The sequence below is a fragment of the Gasterosteus aculeatus genome, chromosome 6, assembly GCF_964276395.1.
Source record: "Gasterosteus aculeatus chromosome 6, fGasAcu3.hap1.1, whole genome shotgun sequence".
Lineage (NCBI taxonomy): Eukaryota > Metazoa > Chordata > Actinopteri > Perciformes > Gasterosteidae > Gasterosteus > Gasterosteus aculeatus.
The window spans coordinates 10478007-10495735 of NC_135693.1; the positions used below are offsets into that span (position 1 = coordinate 10478007).

Here is a 17729-nt window from a genome sequence, read left to right on the forward strand (position 1 = left end):
TGTTTTCCGACTCTCCTCCCCAATGAATCGGGGTCCTATATCCTATAGCCAATGTCAATATTTATTGTATCGGATCGATTGGTTGTTGCCTGCATTCATCCTCTCCTCGTTCATAGCTGTTCAAACCAGGAACACACTCATCAATGAAGATAATATCACTTCAGGCAGAATGCAGAAGTTCCCCTCAGTCTGTCTCTTTAATATCTCTAAATAAAATGTGCAAAAAAGATTAATTCCCATTTACATAAATACACATATTTATTCAACTTAGTGACTTAAAATGCACATTAGTGTTATTAATCGAAAGGGGGCTTTCTGCATGATTTCTTTGATTTGTCCTACGTTATATATAAATGACGTTGCTTTTGAATGCACCTTTTTAACGTGTAAATAAGTATTTGTACACCGGGTATTTTATGTTTTTCAACCAAATGAATGCAAACAAACGAAGAAACAGAAAAATAAAGCGAACCCCAGCTTGTGCGGTACCCGCATATTTACAGGAATTTAACTGCAAAGATCAACTTGATGATCTTTGTGAGTCCATGTGTGTGTGTGTGTGTGTGTGTGCGTGCGTGTGTGCGTGGTTGCAACACACCGGGTCACCTCTTGGCTGTGTCCCTCCTGCGGGGCCACGGGCCGGCCTGCATGTTCCTCCCACTATTTTCCACTGAGCGACAAGGCTGCACGTTGTGCTCAGACCGGCCAGCCCGCCAAGGTTACACAGGCGCGTCCCCCCTCATCCTCCCCTCCCTCCTCCTCCCTCTCTCCTCCCCGCCTCCTAAGGTAGGCAGTCCACGGCGCACAGCTGCATCTCTTCGTCCGCACTCGGTCTTTCGCTCCCCGTCTGACGCGACCGGGCCGCGCATCTTCATGGTGAGTCTTTTCTCTTCCATCGTCATTCTGTCGCTTCTTTTGAGGGGAAAGGTTTCCCGCGCGCGCGGTGTTTTTTGGGGTGATGCTGAAGCGGTGACCTCGCGCATGTGGGCTGCGATCGACAGGATGCGATAAGTGTTTTTTTGTTTTTTTTTTCATTAATGAATTCCTCTCTGAAAGTTTGATTTAGGGAATTAGAGAATGATGTAACGAGGTAACCGCCGTCATCACGTAACGCTTCCATCTTTTATTGTTAAACTGGAGACCGAGCTGCTGCTTCATTCTGTGCACCGAGCAGTGCGTAAAGAGCACGTGTGTCCCCGATGGTAGACACTGTGCTATATATATAATGTATCCGTGTTAATCCAAACGTTCATGGTGGTCTTATTGCTCAAAACTTTTCAATGATGCCTCTATGCTGCCGTTTATAATTCAGGTTCAAATCGCAGATTTTCATGAATCCCTCCACGAATTGCTTAAATACATGTATGGCGGTCAGTTTAACACAAAGCCTTAATGGCAAAAGAGCGAATTGGACTTGTCTCAAAGAAGCCAACATGCATCCCTGATGCATCGGTCAGTTACAACACCTCGTGAACAGAGAATAACTTTGTAACTGGCTGTATTCTGTCATTTTAAATGCCATTGAAATTCTACCTAACAAATACAGGTACATCATCATATTGATGTCAAAATCCTGCAATAAACAATCCCGGTTAATTGATTTGCAGCACTAACTACTATACAAAATATATGGTGATAGATATATTGACATGGTTGTATACGGGCTGTCATGGCCAACCCTGACTCTTACAGTCATTATCCGCTTCAGTGATGAAAGACGTATTTTTAATGGCTCCATCGTTTAGCACAGACTGACTGACTGGCTGCTGCTCATCATGCTCTGATTAAGGCTTTGCAGATTATCTTGTGTTGTTGCAGCCGAATGCATCCCTGATAATCAGAGCATGGATATCACTGTCATGAGGATCCGCAGGATGTGCCGTATTTGGTTGCTGTAGACCAGTGACTATGTAGAAGAGCAACTATCAATACTCTGCTCCCTGGGAAGCAGAACTTTTATCTCCGTTTGTCCTGTGCTGAGTATCACAATAGCATTCAAGGTACAACTGTATACCATATATACTTTGTAATAAGCATTTCTGAGTTCTCAGTCCTCACGTTGTAGAATCAACATTGTTGAACATAATCATTCGAGTTCATGATTGAAATACCTCTATTTTCCAGCTTTTTAAGTGAATACTTGATATGGTATATACGTGTTAAATGCATCAAAACAAAGGCACAGGTGTGTCCGCTCAGTTCTAACATGACTTTGCTTACGAGCTGCGTGCTTATTGGAATGGGATGCTTTGTCTAAATGTACCAGTTGGTCTGGGATTTCTGCCTCAGAAATCCAAGGGTATTTTGTACAGCTGTGTTAACACTCACCTCAAACATACGCGAATCAGACTGGAGCCAAAAGACTGGAACCCATCTGCAGCTTAAATGAGATTAGTTAATCATATTATGTAAGATTATGTTAAGAGTCCTTTGTTGGAATACAGGCCAATAAGCAGAAATTCACATGGCCCTCCGTCAAATAGATTATAACCGCCACATCTGTTACATCTGTTGGAGACACGTGAGAAAGACATAGAGCACACAGAACACATTTTGTTTCCAGCAGGAGACGCAGGTGTAGAAACTGTCCACTAGTGCAGCGGTCTGTGACGTAATTGGACTGAATTGAGTCCATATTGCAGAAACATGTCAGTGTAAATACAACATTTCTATGGCTGCGATGAGGCATTTTGTGCCAAACTGAAGGTGAGGAAGAGGCCTGCAGGATTGTGCAAGTATCTCTGAGGTGAACGTCTCAAATTAGAAAATCAGCTGCAGGGATTTGTTCGTGTGTGTGTGTGTGTGTGTGTGTGTGAATGACCTCATGTGATATTGTTCTGGAGAAGGTGGCTACAGAGCTGTAGGTGTGAGAAAGCTGTATCAAAGCTATTACTAAGCAAGAATTCCAGGGAGGGAGTTTTCTCTATACTAAAAACAGGAATATAAAACCTAAAAGGTTTGTCCAGGGTTTGTATCTCAGTCAAAAAACCTTCAACAGCAACCGTGAGTAGGTGGACGAGGAAGTAATTATAACTTAAAACTTCTATGTTAAAGAAAAACGATCCAGGCATTCATAGAGCATTTACTTCAGATTTATATCTCTGGGTAGATCTGACTGTCACAAGCATAGTCGTGGCATCTGAACTACGTAATAAATACTTATGCAAAAGCTACTCACCTCTTAAAGGGGAAATCTGCACTTTTCATCTCGATACACCAAACAAGGGCTCTAACTCTCACAGAGGGGAGTGATCAAGCAATAATGTACCACCACAGGTTGAACATGCACAAAGTTTAGAGATCGGCTTAGAGCTGTGTCTTTTCCGGCAATGACTCCACATGAATATTAATGTCAGTTGGATATGTAAAAAATGTTCGCTTAATATGCAAATGATGAAATGAAAAAAAAACGTTCATACCGCTTTAAAATGTTTCGTCCCAATTTTAGGTGACAAATGGAGTCTTTCAATCAAAAACTGAACAGTCAGTTAGAGTCATGGATTGGACCCAGGGGTGAGTCAAGTTTGTATCCTCGTCAGCAGTGATGTTGAAATGCGTTGATCCGTTCCTATTACTCTGCACTGCACACATTACATGAACTTAAAGAAAAAAGTCTGCTGGTATTTTTCCCTCTTGATGCAGCCAACGTTTCTTTGTGTCAACATTTGTCAGTGAGCGCTGGGTGAAAACAGGTCCTCTTGATCTCCATGTTTCAGATCAGCGGGTTCGGGGATGGCTGCTGCTCGACAACTACCCACCAACATTTGCACTCACCGTCATGTACCTGCTGATCGTGTGGATCGGCCCCAAGTACATGAAACACAGGCAGCCGTGCTCCTGCAGAGGCCTCCTGGTGCTCTACAATCTGGGCCTCACGCTCTTGTCCTTCTACATGTTCTATGAGGTAAACGGACTGCTCGGCACCGAGGGAGGCCCAGAGCAATCTGTGCAGCGTCGCACTACGAATAGAGTGTAGAAGACCAAAAAGAGGGAACATTCATCGATTGTCTGTTAGATGTAAAGCTAAAATCGAAAGAAATTTAGTTTAGCTTGGAATTAAGGCTGGAAACCTGGAATGACAGCTGCAACGGCTCCGTCTAAACAGGGAACAAAATCCTTGTATGAATTAAATTTGCTAGACACACTGATTTAAACAAACATTGATTATTTGGAGCGCTGACAGTGCGAGCTAAATGTGCTGTTTAAGTGGCAGTAGCTGTGCACTGACTTCAGTCAGGAAGTTATAAAAATATTAAGCGTTTTTTTCACACGTGTAAGTCCAAAGTATATGTGCTCCCCATCGAGCAGCCAGGACAGGCTCTTTGTCTTTCCGTTAGGGTTTTATAAGGCCCCCGTGGAGTGTTGGCTTTGTGATTCATTAAACCATGTACTTTGACAATGCCCCGGCCATGGGGTGAACTTTTGGCCGTCCAAAATCAATGTCACCTTATTGTGGATCAAAGTACAAGTCAGTTTTGTTCTTGTCAACATTCCAGGTCACAGCGGTTTGTCACATAATGATTGTGACTAAATCTGATTGTGATTAATTTAAAAGCTGACTAATGCTGCTGTGGGTTTAAAGAAACAATCAATGGGTTATAAAACATGATGAAATACTATATATATATATATATATATATATATATATATATATATATATATATATATATATATATATATATATATATATATGCTTAACTGGGGGAAGTTTATTGGCTTCTTTTTACAGCAGCAACAAAGGCAGCGTATCAGAGAATCAACATCAGGCCTCGCTTTAGAATAATTGTTGTTGGACAATTGTTGAAGGCACAACACTGTCTGTACACACACAGATAGGTTGACTTGTCCAAAGAGTACTACTCAGAAAAGTTCTGATCTCAATAATTGTTATTACAATGAGGTATTTTGTTAAGTCTGAAAAAATAACCCTGGAAAGTCTGTGATAAAGATTATGTTTAGTCTGAAAGACTCAGGCCGAACAGGGAGGGTCTTTTTATCCTTGGTTTTAATCGTATAATTGCTTTTACTTTATCCAATATACACTTGCACACTGATGTGTATGTGTGTGTGTGTGTGTGTGATGTGCTGTTTGTTTAGTTCTTTAATGTTGTCTTGTCATTGCATGCATGTTTTAATCGTGAATGAAACAGAAGTAACATTTCTGTTAAAAATGATTAAAGAATAAATCTATCAGTTTCCTTAAGGGAGGGAGGGATGCAATGATGTTTTCCAGTTGGACCTATAGGGAAGAAAAGTCAGGATATTTGAGCTATTAGCAGATTGTAGCTATTATTGTTACATCCTGAAAGTTCACCAGCATTATGAATAATTCACTACAGTACCCCATTAGTACAGGAAAAACGAGGTTGGCCCAGATAGGCTGCAACTATCGAGTGTTTTATACAAACATTCTTGCATTAGCACATTCCATAGTTGCCCCTTGTGTGTTACATGTTAACTTCCAACACGCTCTGTGATAACAGGTCATAAAATGAGGACCATTAAACATCATACCATGCAGTTTATTTCAGCGAGCTCCTTTTTGTCTTTTTAGGATCAATTAGATTACATCATTGTAACATTGGTGACCGCAAGCTGACACCAAACCAATAAGGGAGCAGATGTAGTTATCTAACTTGCCATGTGCCCGTGCATGTGTTTTATCAATTGTAGGAAAGGGAAAGTGGTTGTTGATCACATTTCCCTTGTAGCTTGTTTTTGTGCGCTGCTGCTTGTGTAGCTTTTGTATTGGTAAAATATTCATTCCCCTTTCTTCAGCTGGTTTCTGCTGTGTGGAGCGGCGACTACAACTTCTACTGCCAGGACACTCACAGTGCACAGGAAGTGGACGATAAGGTGCGTCAGTCTACTGCACACCGTGCAAACTTTTTTATTAATGTTAAAGTCAATTTTTGTTTCATCACGTGTTTAGCATTTTATATTTTCTGTTCTTCTTTTTGATATTATTAATAGGACAGTGGACATAAATACTGGTTATTGTTGGAACGCTAGTATATATAAATAAAAAATATCAAGCACAACGTGTGTTTCTTTCTTGCTTGGATTTCGGAACCTGTAAATCCCAGCGGATAAGCTGCAGATACAGGAGAGTCAATTTAATCTGACTCACAGCATAATGACTCTCTTCAGTTGCCCTACTGCCCATTGGAGGCGAAAACAAGGCTCGTGGAAGGTGGAAATTTGCACGGCTTTGCAATTCTGCGGTGATTAAATCGCCGAGTTTATCAATGTGCCGCTGCTACGGTACAGATAGTTAAACTGCTTTACGATCCTGAGCTTTCAAGGGCTTTTGAGAAAGACTTGTGCTTATCACCCATGACCATAGATAGCGTATGCTGGAATTTACATGAGGACGTCTTAACTGTATTTTTCTGATTTGCCAGCAGTTCTCTTCAAGACGACTTTTCTTCTGTTTTATTTCCCTTTAACCATTTTTTTGTTTTGCTGCGTCTTGTCTCAGATTACAAATGTCCTCTGGTGGTACTACTTCTCCAAGGTCATCGAGTTCATGGACACCTTTTTCTTCATATTACGAAAGAACAATCACCAGATCACATTTCTTCACATCTACCACCACGCTAGCATGCTGAATATCTGGTGGTTTGTCATGAACTGGGTCCCCTGCGGCCATTGTGAGTGTTCTAACACAACTTCTCCCTCCAGTGATTCTAATCGCTGCAGTAACCACACTTAGAGAACTAAATCATTCCACTGCTCTGATGTTGAACCCATAAGCGCTGAAAAAACACCAAGAAAAACATTAAAGGCCCTGAATGCAGCTGCACTGTGTTAAATGTGACACTTCTGATCTATGAACATGTTTCATTATTCATCAGCTGTTCACTATATTATTTCTGTATTATTTCACTGTTAATAGCTTCTATTGATTTCACATGAACTTTATAGTAACGGTTCCACACTGTCAATAAGCTAACCCTCACTTCATGGCAACACACCTATTGCATGACTTGCTGTTTGTGTCTCCTGTGTCTCTTCAGCGTACTTTGGCGCTTCGGTGAACAGCTTCGTCCATGTGGTGATGTATTCGTACTACGCGCTGTCGGCCATCCCGGCCCTGCGGCCCTACCTTTGGTGGAAGAAGTACATCACACAGTTACAGCTGGTGGGTTCGGCCCAGAGATGGAAGAAATGCTTTGATACAGTGCAGACTTTTCCTCGTCCACTAAAAGATATTTCAGGCTCTGGGTCAATGGGATATTTTATTTATGTGTCGTGTTTCATTCACAGATCCAGTTCTTTCTCACCATGTCCCAAACGATGTGTGCAGTCATATGGCCATGTAGCTTCCCCAGGCGATGGCTGTACTTTCAAATAAGTTACATGGTCACGCTCATTTTCCTTTTCTCAAACTTCTACATTCAGGTCAGTTGGTTCTTCTGTTTTTAAATAATTGATCAATGGGTTTAAAGCAGATGTCGGTCGGTGTGGTTTTATTGTGCCATTGAGAGTAAAACTAGCAATGAATTGATCTCACTGAGAAGGATCATCTTTTTATAAATCCTCTGATTGCTGTCGCCACATCAATGAGCCTCAGTGTTGCTCTTTTGTTACTTTACTACGAGGACGACGGCCATTTCAGATAGTTTGGAGTCAATGCAACAAACTTCGCCTTGCTGCTTTGAATAAAGAACTAAATGCATTTTAATCCAGGGCTGAAAATAGTCCCCAATAAAAGTTTGAGTAAGTTTGCTAAGAACAACAAACTTCACTGTTTTAGAATTGTGCAACAATTTGTACAACAATTTTAAATTAAATTCTATTCACGACCCGTTTCAAAGATTAACGTCTTCAGTGAGACACAAACAGGTTTGGTGCTGATAGGATGAAGGGAAATGTTGGAAATGTAGCATTTCCAGGATACAGGTTGACTGTAATAAAAATAGTGAATTATAACATGTTATTTCTGCCTTTCTTTCAAGACTTACAATAAATCCAGTGGTTCTCCAAAGAAGGAGCACGAAAACGGCTCTCTGGCATCAAAAAATGGACATGCAAATGGGACGCCAGCCACACACAAGAAACTGAGGGCGGATTGACCTTTGAGAATCATTGACCTAATTCTCACTGTAGCATGCGAGCTAATGCTGCTACGAGGTTTATGTATCTTCCTATCCAGAATAGTTTAGCACTCACATAGACACATAGAGACTTTCCATGGTATTGAATAATAAATTCATTTAGTAGAGCGTTGTTGCATGCTCACTGAATGAATACCTCACCCACTTTCTGCAAGTAATTCACTCCAAAGAAAAGAGAAAGCTATTGCTACCAGCAATCTAACACACATTTAGATTCATTCTATGATGCTTTTCACAGAAAAGGTTCAAAAGTGTGTGTACAGCGGAAAGTTTTATCCCACTGAACGAGGTTTCTTTCAGCTGCCAAAGGGACAAATAAAATAACAATTCTTAATATGGTCCTTAATGTGTAACTAAAGTATGCATCATATGCCTTGCTTGGCATGACTCCTTGCTCTTGTTGCATATTTCTAAAGTTTGCACAGTTTAACACTGTAAAACGTTTTTATTGACAGATTGAAGAGCAGGTTTTTACGTTTGGAATATTTAGCTGTCAAACCAAAGCATAGTGTACTTTAGGGGCTCATATTCAAACCAGTTTGAGGGCAAGTCAATATAAAATATAAATATAAAATCCATTCTCCTCAAACCCCCCCGTGTTATTAAAAGCTATTTGTCTCCTCTCAGATGAATACAATATCTACTGTAGCCCTATCCATTAAATATAATTAAAACAAATTAAACATAGGTCTGCTCATTGGTAACTATGTAGATGGCCTATCAAGTAAATCATATTGTAAAATTCAAAGATAAACACTAAAGTAAAGTACATTCAGATGAACCTGAACATATTGTCATGACCGTGGGAACAGCAGATGAAAAAAGATCCATTTGGTAGATGCTGTAAAGCTTTTGACTTTCCCTCAACTCATTGAACTAAAAGAATAGAAATTCATGACAACTGGACAAACCCCATCCACTGAGGAAGATAATGTGACACGATCAAAAGCTCCAAAGCAGCTACCGAATGGATCATGAGATGGAATTGTTTTGCCAGTAATATGTAGTAGTTTTCATGAGTCTTTATATTAATATGGTGCCTTCTGGACCAGTTTATTTGGTTTATAATTTAGCATTTTTCATCTTTTCAATATGCTATGACCAGATTCATGTTGGTCCAAACTTCCAGTTCAGATCCTGTGCCTGATGTTTCTTTTTTTTGATATATCAAATGTCCTTCGCTGTCACTCACTGTCGCAACAGTGATGTTTATCTGTATCAGACAATAGAGATATGCTCGTACACTGTCTTGCTCAGAGTTAGATGAGAGGAAGAACATTTCCCAAAATTTGGAACCGATCACATTTTACCACATTGAGATGTTATTAACGTTAAATAATAGTGTTATGACAAGATAGCGGATTGTTGTCTATTTGAGGAAAAGAGGTTGTGGGGTTTGAACTATTTATTCCTTTGTCTTCCTTATGTTTATGTTATTGACGTTTTAACTAAACCACTGTCAGGTAGATGCTGGTATTGAAGGCGATGGTACGAGGATGTTTGAATCATGAACTCTGCAAAACGCATTTTTTCTCAGTGGAGCGTTGCTGCACTCGCTGCCACGCTGAATCAATTTCATGAGGTACTGTGTGGCCTTAGCATGAGCACAACATGTTGCTCAGATGTATGTATATGACCTAGATTTATTTTTAGCGCAGCAGAAGTTGTCTTTAAATTCTTAATAATTCTTTCAATTTTGTCTGCATGATCAATCTGATTTGTAGATATCTGCCAATAAGAGAAAGCCCGTTGAACATCCATGAGCTAAAATGAACTAAACTAAAATGTAATGACGCTAAATTACTATTAGTATTACCAGCTACACGCCATCCTGCTGCACTTCCTCTTTTGTAGTGCTAAAGGTAATAAGGTCGATATATTTAAGGGCTGGATTAGCATTTAACAAGATCCCAATTGGTAAAAGCCAAGGAAGCATATGTAAAGATTTATTACATTTTTATAGACTGTTAAAATATATATATACATATATATATATATACGGTATATATTTTCGGAAATGTGGGGTGAATTTGGGTTGACATGTTGTGATTTACGCTTTAATCTCTGTAACTCATTAAAAATAAACTGAGATTATAAACCTACTTGTTTTGCTTCCTTGAAAATGATGTAAATGCTAGAAATAGTGTAGCTTGTAGATACACAATATCTGTACACCAGAGGAGTAGAGTTCACCAAGCCTCATTATTGTTCACATTTTTATTTCCATCTATTGTTTGTGTAATCCTTTATTGTTCATGCTAGAGAGCTGGTTGCGATGAGGCTCGTGTGTCTGGTGTTATTCACCAAATGTTAACTCGCTAAGATGTGAACATGGTGGGAGCTACATGTTATCATCATTTACCTCAAAGCGTCATTGGGCCTCTTGTATGGTTTGTGAATTCGGATGAGTGTTAATGAAAGGCAGATTTTTAAAACTATGCGGTGTTTAGTGGTCTACTGCAATTTATCTACATAGAAATATTATGCTTGACATTATGCTCAAACATGGGTGTGGCTTTTCTTTGTGAGCCTCGTTATGAAGCAGTGTTTGTCATAACGGACTGCTTCATTTTATTAGTCAGATTGTGTCTGACGTGGCTCGGGAGTGTTTGTTCATCTCACCATGTGCCATAACGCAAGAAACAACCAACAAGAAACTGATACTTTCCTTCAGATACTCTTAAGAATTCCTCTCTATCCCTGAAAGGACTGAAATAGTCCCTGTGAATCCTTTACGCTCTGACCTCCTCCTCACCGCGTGTGTGTGTCACACAGCTTGCATCTGATAGGAGGAAGGAGCCTGTGAGCTTTGGTGGCGTGTCTGCCGGCCCGCCAATATGCGCCAATAAATGTGGCCGTTCAAAGTGAGAAGGCAGCGCAGGCTCCTCCCACTACAACCACTTTAGGGCCCTTGAGCAAGGCCTTAACTCCCCACTCCACCCTTTAGCTATATATTGATTTGCAGGCATGACAATACGTGACAAAGTTATTGGCAATTAATCCTCTACAGGGCTCAATTTGTGTAGATACCCAAGGTACAACAAAACGTTTTTTTAATTATTTTCATGATTAAAAAATGATTTGGCAAAAAGAGAATAAAACCAAGATAAACCAAAAAAATATATATATATCTTATTTGCCATCTAAGTTAGTAATTTGCGACTGACTACAATCATTCCTTTAGAATATTTTTGGAAAAACCAACAATAGTAAAGTCAGCAAGGCAGACATCATTTTAGCCTAATCCAACACAACTTTCCCATTTATTTATTTTTCTATGCAAATCCTTTTTGATCTGTCGAGCTACGTTCCCAGAAAATGTAATGCGTGGATTATGCCCGTGTGTCCCCAGCGAGACAAATGATCCACTGTAGAAGTCTCTGAATCAAATCAATCGGACCTCTATAATTCTACTATGAGGCATCATTTTTGCGTGTAGCTGTGTGCACATTACTTTCTCAATACCTTGAGGTTCAACAAAGTTGACCAATCATCTTCTATAACTTATTCAGTTCAAACAAATCAAAACTATACAGGAGTCATTTTATTCACCACTGTTTATTTGAGGGAGAAAGTGCGCCGTGAAACAAACACCATATGAACATTCCTTGCTTGGGGCGGGTGGGAAAGGTTGCTAATTCCTTTAGCTCCCAGAAGGTTATCACCATTTCTGAAATCAGAACATAAGTAGTATTCTATCATGTAAACCTGAAACATAAAGTACCTGCATGTAGGAAACCAGAGGATTCATATGTCGAGACTGTAATGCTGCAGCAACACAAACTAAACAAGCAGAGTATGACTTTTCTTTCGATGGAGGAGGAACCGTGTCTGTGGTCTTTAATGGGATCAAATGCATGTTGTGGAATCAGCTTAAAGCGGCTGATCAGAAAAAGCAGTGTAGCTCTTCACACGCGCGAAGAAGAAGGGGGTGTACATGCTGTCCAGGTCAAACGCCGTGATGACCGTCTCCCCGGTCAGCCTAAGAACACAATCAAGGTCAATTTAGAAACAAATAGGGGATCTTGTTCTTCTCTTTTACCGCTTATTTTCATGTTGTGTCTCTCACTTGTAAGTGATGTGGCAGGAGTGGTGGATCCACACCAGCTTACTAAAACTCTGGCGCCCCCCCGAGCACAGATGCAGTCCCACGTGGAAGCTGTGCTCTGCTTCTAGAGGCGGGTTCCGCCTGCAGAACCGATTCCTTTGAAACTCGGTCGCTTTCTGTTGGAAAAATTACAGCGTTTACAGGCTGTTTTTATTTTAACATTTTTTTGTACGTTTTAAATGAACCTGTCGAGTCAGGTTAACTTTACCTGTCAGGTACTCATGCCTGATTTTCACAGCCTCCACCGTAATGTGAAGTGAAACTAATGTCTACATTTCTGAAAGTTAAAAGACGAAGTGGATCGACATGCAGCAGAGGAAATACTTGGAAATGTAAATGTTTGACTAAATAAAAAAATCCAAATCTGTGTTTAGATCTGTAAATGTGTACCAAATGTGTAAATGCATGTACATAGTCATTAGTAACTGAAAAGTGTTTATCGCCAAATGCTGGAGGAACCAGCACGTAAAATTTCAAGTAAAATTGTATTTAACTACAATGATGGTTGCTTTGGTAAAATATCACATTACAAACAATCAGTACCTGAGCTTTAAGAAGGTTGCACAATAACCAGTTACTCCTCCCCACAGTAAACATCTTCCTCTCATCCCATAAAAACGTATTTCCTCACCTCCTTTTTCTTACAAACAACAGCAAAAACTTTGGTTTGATTGTCCGTCTCCTGTGACAGACGGAAATGTCCGAGCAGAACAGAATCCATTCTAGAAAACCAAAGAAAATTTAACAGTCGTGCCGCCGCTCATTGAGGAATTCATTATTCATGTCCTGACGTCCGCTCTAGCTGAGCTGGCAGGAAATAACCGTTGGTGTACCTGATGTTCTTAGTACGCAAGCGAGGAACAACTAACAGAGGGTCTTCGGGGGTGGTCACCATGACGACGTGACCATCGGGGAAGAACCGGAGGTACCTGTGAGAACAACGTCAACTCATATCCGTGATACCCGCACAAGTCACGATCGAGCAATGGGAGTCAAACATCTACCTGTAGTACTCAACGTGATGCCACGCTCTGTAAAATCCATCCAGCGATTCCTCTCCTTGACGGATGTATGATGTCTTGCTGATATAAACACCTGCAAAAGTTCAAAATCCAGTAAATCATCTTGGGATTGGATTGGATTCATACAACAACAAAAAAAATGGTACATTGGCCAGTATTCACTCGTAAGAAGCAAAACCAAGATCGGTCCAATGTTATTTTCACTCGCGATATTTAGCCAAATGGCTATTTGAGACAATTGGCTTTGGAACTGGTGTTTTTTATATAAATATTTAAATTTGCATCTTTGACTTCAATCAAGAAATCCTTATTATACGATCATATGGTGGTGCGGTAGCTGTGCCAATACTGAAAACGAAAACCTAATCACCATCGAAACGAACTCGAGGCCTTTGCAGAAACATCTCCCTCCAGGATTTAAAGGGCACGAGTTTGGTACACTTCCGTCCCCAAACTCTCGAACAGGCCAAATGCCAAATCTCCGGGTCCCTGGAGAAAAAAAAAGAAAAAAAGATTTGAGTTGAACTTGCACATGGAAATAGAGAAGCGAGCTGTGCAAAGGGAGGCTGTCCCTCATCTAATCAGTTACGACAGAAGCTCTGACCTTGAACAGATGTAAAACCCACGGCAGACAAGAGAGAGCTGCTCCAAGGCTCGCATGTCCAGATCACTCGACACGACCCAACGGAAGATGTACATCAGAATTTCACGTGGCAAGGCTGCAATTAAAAAAAAAAGAAAAGCATTCATTAAAATACATATAGACATTAGATATGTAAAAATATATATATATATATAGATTTTACCTGAAATGTGCATCGGAGTCAAATCCATCTCAGGAGTACAGATCTTTGGAAATGAGCTTTCCAGAGTGAGCTCCTGCTCAAAGTAGGAAAGTAGATCCTCGATTTCACCGTCCACATTGTTGTCCATGCTGGTATAAAACAAATGTTTGGTTTTAGACTTGAGAATCTCACTGTCCCTCATAACGGCCTGCAGAACACATCATTCACCTTTCAGACATGAGCGAGGACTTTAGAGGAGCCTGTGTGGGTTTGAATGGGTCAGCACACATCAGCAACCCGGGCTTCATCACCCCACATTAACGCACATACGCAGACCAGAAGAGGTTTAGGCTTAATGTTGGACATGAAAAAGAAAAGGCTTCTTCAGTCAAACGCTTTCCTATTGTGCATCTATTTAACAATGGATGTAAAAGAATTAAGGTGTTGTGTGATGTTTAGGTTAAGGTGTTTGGATTGTCTGTTCTGGGCTACTGTAGAAACATGGCTGTGAGTCTGTGAGGAAAACCCGCTCCGCTTGAAGATGTAAGTCTCTCATTCTGAGCTAACCAGAACACAATGATTCAGTGTACAGTACAGTAAGCATCATTATTATTATTATTATAAATGCAACACACTGCTCCTTAAAGATGAAAATCACATTGATCTAATCATTGACAAACAGACCTTTCACACTGTATTGATACATTAGGGAGTAAGATTTAGTAATAAAAAACAAAATAATTCTGCTCACTAGCTTCCTCCACTCCGGTCTGCATCAGGAGGACGGCTGTAGTTGATTTTAAACTCAATGTCAGGCACCAGCTGCATAGCCATGCGATAGAACTTGATTGCTGCAAGCACAGAAAGAAGATAATAACAGCATTTCTGTTAGTTCCTAAAGTGAGGAAGAAGTTGTTTTGTGATGAAGTGAACACTTCGTCATGTCAGCGGTGACCGGGACCAGCGCACATCCTGCACACGTACCCTCGTAGACGGCCCCATTCTGCTCTTCCTGAACAGCTCTTAAGAACAGCTCGGTGGCCTGAAGGAAGAGGACATCCGTCATTCCAAGGCCCCGTGGCGTTTAGTGGGAAGTGCTCGGCAATACATCCAAGTACGCGACCTGGAGGAATCATTTTCTTACCTTCTCCTCCCGGGCAACGTCCTGTGTCCTCTTCAGACCTTTAGCTCGCAGAAGTCGGCCACTCGAATCGCTCGCTCCGGAGCTCAGCGTGAGCTCCGACATCCACTGTGCTCTGAACACGTTGAGCTCCACCTGCAATGCAAAAAGGGATTAAGGGCCAAAAGCAATGGAGGGCTTCTGTGTTCTCAATCGATCATGGAAGGATTTATCGGGAATTATTTCTGAAAATGAACAATTTGAAAAAAAGGTCATATTTTATTCTATTTTAGAGTAAATGTATTTATGTACTACTACATGCTATACCTGCCCTGCACATTATGGATTTGTGTGACACTTTCAACCAATACGCTTATTGAACCTATATTCAAATTTGAGTGAGTGGATCTAGCGGGTTTTTTCAAGGCAGCAACCTGTGAACCGTTTAGTTGAACAACAGAACAAACCACAGGAATAATACTGTAACGTTCTGAAGGAAGAAGAGATAATAGCAGTTTAAATTAATTTAATTAATTAGAACAGAAGATGTTGATTGTTATCTACTGCTTGTCTATGTAAGATTCCCCACCTGCAGGTTTGGGTCATCTGCACCTTCATCTTCACCCTCAAGTGTTCCTCCAATATCGTTTTTTTCTTCAGCCTGTACAAAGAAGAAGTTACATTTTACTTCATTTCATCAAAAGCCAATCAATAATATATAGTTGTTTGTCCTCAGAAGCTGTTTATACTGTAGTTGTAGTTGTTTAGTTACATAAGTTGTAACTGTAATTACTTTGTTTTACTCTTTATATAAAATGCACTTACCAGACTGACTTTTTATTGAGGTTATTGGCGTTAACGATTTTATTTAAATTGAAAAGCAAGACATTGATTTTCAGCTATCCTATATTTTTAAATGAAACAAATAAACATAGTTTTTGAGAATCATAAAACGCAAAATATTTGCAGTTATTAAAATGTTGTTTTGCTTTGTAAAAAGGACCAGAACAATAAATCGGTATAATTGTTGTTGACAAAGTTAAGAAATTGCAGGGCAGAAAATAGGTTTGCCTCTGCCTTTCATTAAACAAGTTCATACACTTTACAATTAGTTGTTTTATTCTTTTTTAGCTTTCCTATTGTCTCTGCTCTGAGAGCACAACTTGTAATGTGTTTCTTTTGCACTTTGTCTTTAACGTATTGAGACACGTTTTTGTTTTGATAATATGGCAAAAGCATTTTATACTTCAAATCAGTTTAACGGCATACAATTATTTATTATCTATATTACAAATACTTTCGTTGTGTCTTTGCGTAGTTGTGTGAGCCTGTGGACGTCCATGTGATCAATGGAGACAACTGAATTCCTCCATTACTTCTTCACGGTTACAGTGTCACTACTTTAGTCAAACACCTGGTGCACGTTGTGGGCCGTAAAGACAGCGGTCACGTGGTTAATAACGTGAACGTGCCCACTCGACCGGACATGACTGGACCGCTGGAGCAGAAGTTCAAAAGATGTGATTCATTTCATTATTAAACCTCGCTAACAGCAACACGACTGAGTGGAACTCGCACCCCAAGGTCTATGCTAACAGACGACAACGACAATTAATCCCTCCCAAATATCATGCGAGCAATGTCGTTCATTTTAGAAGACGTGTCGCTTCCCAGGTTGTTGTTGTTGTTTGGTAACAAGCTCGAGCCCGGCGGCGGCTGATCTGACGTCACAGCTAATGCCACGGAGGGGTGCGTTAGCCTGCTAGCTAGCGAGCTAGCTAGCAGGCTAACGCACTTCTCTCCGGATAACCAGCGAAACAAAAAAAAAGCGCCGAGGGACCCACCATGACAGCTGGGCTAGTAGGCGTCCTCTTTTTAATATATTCCTCACGAGCGTTCAACACCGGGGCTTACAGTTCACGGTCGGAGAAACGCATAACGCAACGAACATATTTACGAGCTCGCAGGAACGCAGCCATTCCGCCGAGTGGCGCGAGGCTCCGGCGCACAGGAAGTCAGGAAGGCTGCGAAGTTAGAAAGAGAGAAGAGAGAAGAGGAGCAGGTCCAACAAAATGACCTGTTCGTCAACGAGAAGCTGTAATAAAAAACTTTAATCCATGTGTAATTATGTGTTATGGCGGACTCTTGAGAAGTGTAAACGGTGTAAATTATAACAAAGGAGAGTGGCAAAACTAATTAAAATCACAAGTCCTGGGCCCTTAATGAGATAATGATTCTGCAACCTTCAATAACGCTTTGAGGACTTTCCCATTCGGTGCATTCGTAGTAGGAATTTTCCCATAATTTCTGTAACAACCTTTGTATAACTTATTTGGTACAATTCCAGAGGTTCTAACTTTAAAGCTGAAGTGGCGTTTTTATTTGCATCAATTGTATTATTTGTATAAGTACCAGTATATAAAAAATGGGGCTGCACCAACATGTATTTCAACATTGTGGATTAATCTGTCACATACTATCTCAATTAGTCAGTTTATTTCATAATGACAGTCGCCCAAACGGACTTCCCATTCATCTCTGTCACAGTAGCATTTCATGCATGTATATATTCTT

General features: G+C 40.4%; 2 protein-coding genes across 2 annotated transcripts; one reads left to right on the top strand and one right to left on the bottom strand.

Moving 5' to 3' along the window:
- Positions 1-699: 699 nt before the first annotated feature.
- Positions 700-10221, top strand: elovl5 (ELOVL fatty acid elongase 5). Its single transcript, XM_040177878.2, has 8 exons — positions 700-876; positions 3449-3513; positions 3717-3904; positions 5779-5856; positions 6482-6653; positions 7020-7144; positions 7270-7404; positions 7962-10221. The coding sequence occupies exons 2-8, from the start codon at positions 3456-3458 to the stop codon at positions 8076-8078; spliced, it is 873 nt and encodes a 290-aa protein (XP_040033812.1). The 5' UTR covers positions 700-876; positions 3449-3455; the 3' UTR covers positions 8079-10221.
- Positions 10222-11662: 1441 nt separating this feature from the next.
- Positions 11663-17179, bottom strand: fbxo9 (F-box protein 9). The gene is made up of 13 exons (XM_040177877.2): positions 17000-17179; positions 15745-15816; positions 15180-15311; positions 15020-15077; positions 14787-14886; positions 14057-14184; positions 13855-13969; positions 13621-13739; positions 13233-13323; positions 13062-13157; positions 12860-12950; positions 12190-12344; positions 11663-12102 (listed from the first exon to the last, which is right to left on the bottom strand). The coding sequence occupies exons 1-13, from the start codon at positions 17000-17002 to the stop codon at positions 11994-11996; spliced, it is 1269 nt and encodes a 422-aa protein (XP_040033811.2). The 5' UTR covers positions 17003-17179; the 3' UTR covers positions 11663-11993.
- Between the last annotated feature and the right edge of the window lie 550 nt (positions 17180-17729).